Below are 5,000 nucleotides of genomic sequence, written 5' to 3'. Positions count from 1 at the left end.
CATTGCATGGAATACATATACACATCCCTTGGTAATGTCAGGAGAATTCTTTATTAAGGCTGTTTTTATTGTATTTTTACTCTTAAATGCTACATTTACATTGAAGTTTTTTAACAGTTGGGGAATTTCTTTAAATGAATCACAGTAAGGTAGTACAAGTAAATTTTGTGTGTTGTAGTTTTTTCTGTTATTATTACCGAAAAAAGCTGTTCTTAGGGCATCATCTAACACAATTTCAGGATACTTTAGTTTTTTACCTATTGCTCTGAATATATTGATGACGAAATAAACAAGAATATACCCGCCACTAGAAATGACCCTTTTTAGCAGGTGTCTAATGAGCTTGGGGGACTCCTCCCACTCAACACCTGACCCAGTTAGTTGATAAGGGAGTGTCATTGTTCTCTAAATCTCTATATGTATGTTCGTACGCTTGCTTTCCCTATAAATTGTAAAGAAACCTCTCTCAATAAATCAGTCCTCTGAGGAAGTATCACGAAACTAGTCAGGACTTAAGTGTATATTTCGTATTTTCATTTTCCCTGTGGTTCTTCTGCATATATATATATATATATATATATATATATATATATATATATACATATATTTATATAAAGATATATATATATATATATATTATATATATATATGTACATATATATACATATATATATATATATATATATATATATATATATATATATATATATATATATATTTACATATGCATATATGTATATATACGTATATATATGTATGTATATATATACATATATATATATATATATTTATTTTTTTATATATGTATATATATACAATTTTAGTCATATTTTTTGTATATTATGTCATAGCATCGTTTTGTTTTAAATGTTATTACTTGTTTTGTTTTAAGAAATATAGTTTTAAGGATGATTTTTAGTTAGGATATCCCTTCCGTGCAAGAGTCCATATTCAAAATATAAAACGAATTCGAAAGTTTATGCTGAAGAGATTTTGGTTAGTAAGTTACATTCAATGGTGGGGGACTATTTTTGATACCAGTCGCATTATGGCTCCTGAACAGAGAATGCCGAGGTGCGAAAGGAACAGGGCTTTTGGACGGAGCGATTATTATGAATTAGGAATTAGGAATGGGAATAAAGATTGAGAAGCATTTGAAGGTGTTAGAGTAAGATTTATGATTGAGTAAATGTGTAGAGTTCTTGGTAATATAAAATGAGAAGTTGGAAGATAAAAAGGATGAAGAAACTTAGGGAACTTGGGGAAATTGGATAAAAAGTAGAGGTAAGTGTAAAGATACGTATAAGAATGGAGAGTGAATTGACAAACAAATAGGAGTAATGATGTAACAAAGATTATGGAAGAGTTTTCGTTGGTGAAGATGCAGTTAGAAAAGTTTTCTCTGGTCCATATAATGGGTTGGAAGTGGAAGAAAACTAAGGAAAGGGATTAGGATGGAAGTATTAGTAGTAGTAAAAACGAAGGTAAAGGTAATAAGCATTTCAAGGATGAAAAGGAAAGTGGAAGGAAGCCTGAGAAGAAGATAAGAGAGATTTGAAGAAATAAAAGAAACAGTGTTAGGATTAGACAGGATGATCATGGATGGGTTTTGAAAAGGGTTAGTAAGTTGGGTAAGAAAGATATGATTAAGGGCAAGAACGCAAATGGTGAGTTAGATTCATTGTATTCAAGGGGGAAAATGTAAACAAAAATGAGAGTTAGATTCATTGTATTCAAACGAGTAAGAAGGAAAGCAGAATGAAAGAGTTAGATCCGTTGTATTTAAATGAGAAAGAAGGAAACTAAACCAAATATAGTAGTGTGGATGATAGTGAGTGTGGTCTTGGTGAAGTGTACGATATCATAGTGTGAAAACTATAATGAACATGTTAATATGGATGTTTGTAACCTTTTATGTGAGTATGGGAAGTATTGTCAGGCTAAGTATGGTAATACTAGCAGAGTCTGGGATGGGGAGTTAGGTGATTATTTGACAATATATTCATTAATTTTGTATTGGAGTGATATTGAATGAGGGGATGTCGAGTATGAAAGTGTGAAAGGTAGAATCATTAAAAAGTAAATAATATGAAAGGAGGTGTTCAGTTTGGGCATTGAAATGAGTTTGATGAGGCATGGATGATTGTGGGTGAATCTTTTTCTATGCGTAAATGTTATTTAGAAACTACGGAAAGAACGAAAAATGGGTTAACGAGAAATTTTCATGGGACGATATTATTATTATTATTATTATTATTATTATTATTATTATTATTATTATTATTATTATTATTATTATTATTATTATTATTATTAATATTAAGTTAAGCTACAACCGTAGTTGGAAAAGCTGGATGCTATAAGCCCTAGGGCTTCAACAAAGAAAACAGCGCTACGAGGAAAGGAAAGAAAGGAATAAATAAACTATATGAGAAGTAATGAACTATTTAAATAAAATCTTTTAAGAACAGTAACCAGTTTAAAACAGATCGTTCATACATGAACTATAGAAAGATACTTTTTTTTTCAGTCTGTTCAACATAAAAACATTTGCTGCATGTTTGAACTTTTGAAGTTCAATCGCTTGAACTACACGATTAAGAAGATTATTCAAGCTGAACACAGCTGGAATAAAACTTCTAGAATACTGTGTATAGTATTGAGCCTCATGATGGAGAATGCAAGACTATTAGAATTAACTATATATCTGATATTACGAACAGGATGACATTGTCTTGGAAGATCTGAATGTAAACGATGGTCAGCATTATGAAGAATCTTATGCAAAATGCATAACGAACTAATTGAACGACGGTGCCAGAGATTAATATGTAGATCAAGAATAAGAAATCTAATAGACCCCAAGTTACTGTTGAAACATGCTGGGATGAAAGAATTTTATCACTTCTTCAGAATAGATTGATCACCAAAAAACTTACTCAATGGGGTAACGTTTTGTGCAATTGAAGAAGAGACAGACCTAATGTGCTTTTCAAAAGTTGAACGACGTTTTCATACACTACTGTAGTATTTAAACAAATGAATTATAGAAGTTTCCCCAATGTTATACGAATTATCATCTATGTTTGTATATTTCATGAAAATAGCAAATGAGTTCTCTTCTCTTTTCTTGCGTAACAATAGTATTGAAGTGTTTTAACAAGACTTAAGATTAGCCATATATAATAACGATAATCTGAATTGGTATTTATAAACCTTATCATCCATTCGATACCTTTTGTCTAGTAGGTTTTATAAAACCCCTTTCCCATTATACTTACTATAAATATTATATTTAAACATAACTACTATCATTTTCCCTAATACAGCTTGATAGCCTTCTACACCCTACCGTCACGACTTTCAATACCATATATCTCCATATCATGAATTTTCATGCCCTATATTTATAATATAGATATTGAAACGTTTTCTTTGACTTATAAACATTACTTATCAAGACCTGTTTATTTTGCAGTTTGTGGCCAATTGTCCCGTCCTGTGTATGCCATGGTTGGTTCTGTTCAGCCAGACAGCTTCGACACCCTCCATTCGTATGCAAACACATTCCATATGCCATTTGTTACACCATGGTTTCCTGAAAACGTAAGTACACTCTGTTAAACTAGAAATATAATGTAGTATATATATATATATATATATCCAAATAAGCCATATATATTTTTGATACATTAATGTCTGGATTCTCTTAACGACCTCGGGATCAGAGCCCCAGGCGAAATCACACAAAGACAAGAGCTTGGCTCCGGCCGGGAATCGAACCCTGGTCGGCAAGCTTGTACAGACAGTGACTAACCCACTTGGCCACGAAGAAAGATAAAAGTCAATGACAATTCTTCTGTACTTATACCTGTCGAATTCAGGTATTTTGTACTTAGAATTGAAATCAACCCATCTTCACCATCGTAGCTAATTGGTAGTTTGTTACTTGGCATTCAATTAATGATAAATTTTGCACATTTTTACGTGTTTTTCATATTCAAATAAGCCATATATATTTTTGATACATTAATGTCTGGATTCTCTTAACGACCTCGGGATCAGAGCCCCAGGCGAAATCACACAAAGATAAGAGCTTGGCTCCGGCCGGGAATCGAACCCTGGTCGGCAAGCTTGTACAGACAGTGACTAACCCACTTGGCCACGAAGAAAGATAAAAGTCAATGACAATTCTTCTGTACTTATACCTGTCGAATTCAGGTATTTTGTACTTAGAATTGAAATCAACCCATCTTCACCATCGTAGCTAATTGGTAGTTTGTTACTTGGCATTCAATTAATGATAAATTTTGCACATTTTTACGTGTTTTTCATATTCAAATAAGCCATATATATTTTTGATACATTAATGTCTGGATTCTCTTAACGACCTCGGGATCAGAGCCCCAGGCGAAATCACACAAAGACAAGAGCTTGGCTCCGGCCGGGAATCGAACCCTGGTCGGCAAGCTTGTACAGACAGTCACTAACCCACTTGGCCACGAAGAAAGATAAAAGTCAATGACAATTCTTCTGTACTTATACCTGTCGAATTCAGGTATTTTGTACTTAGAATTGAAATCAACCCATCTTCACCATCGTAGCTAATTGGTAGTTTGTTACTTGGCATTCAATTAATGATAAATTTTGCACATTTTTACGTGTTTTTCATATTCAAATAAGCCATATATATTTTTGATACATTAATGTCTGGATTCTCTTAACGACCTCGGGATCAGAGCCCCAGGCGAAATCACACAAAGACAAGAGCTTGGCTCCGGCCGGGAATCGAACCCTGGTCGGCAAGCTTGTACAGACAGTGACTAACCCACTTGGCCACGAAGAAAGATAAAAGTCAATGACAATTCTTTTGTACTTATACCTGTCGAATTCAGGTATTTTGTACTTAGAATTGAAATCAACCCATCTTCACCATCGTAGCTAATTGGTAGTTTGTTACTTGCCATTCAATTAATGATAAATTTTGCACATTTTTACGT

At 33.0% G+C, this 5,000-nt stretch overlaps 1 protein-coding gene across 3 annotated transcripts in view; it reads left to right on the top strand.

Annotated features, from left to right (window-relative positions):
* Window positions 1-5,000, top strand: part of LOC137643983 (glutamate receptor 1-like) — a 932,732-nt gene that overhangs the window by 269,423 nt on the left and 658,309 nt on the right. For all 3 annotated transcript variants that reach the window (XM_068376815.1, XM_068376816.1, XM_068376814.1), the window contains exon 2: window positions 3,479-3,606. In XM_068376815.1, coding sequence (XP_068232916.1) covers window positions 3,479-3,606 — 128 coding nt within the window. The remainder of the gene's footprint in view (window positions 1-3,478; window positions 3,607-5,000) is intronic.

The sequence above is a fragment of the Palaemon carinicauda genome, chromosome 7 (assembly GCF_036898095.1).
Source record: "Palaemon carinicauda isolate YSFRI2023 chromosome 7, ASM3689809v2, whole genome shotgun sequence".
Taxonomy (NCBI): Eukaryota; Metazoa; Arthropoda; class Malacostraca; order Decapoda; family Palaemonidae; genus Palaemon; species Palaemon carinicauda.
This window is presented reverse-complemented; position numbering and strand designations above follow the sequence as displayed.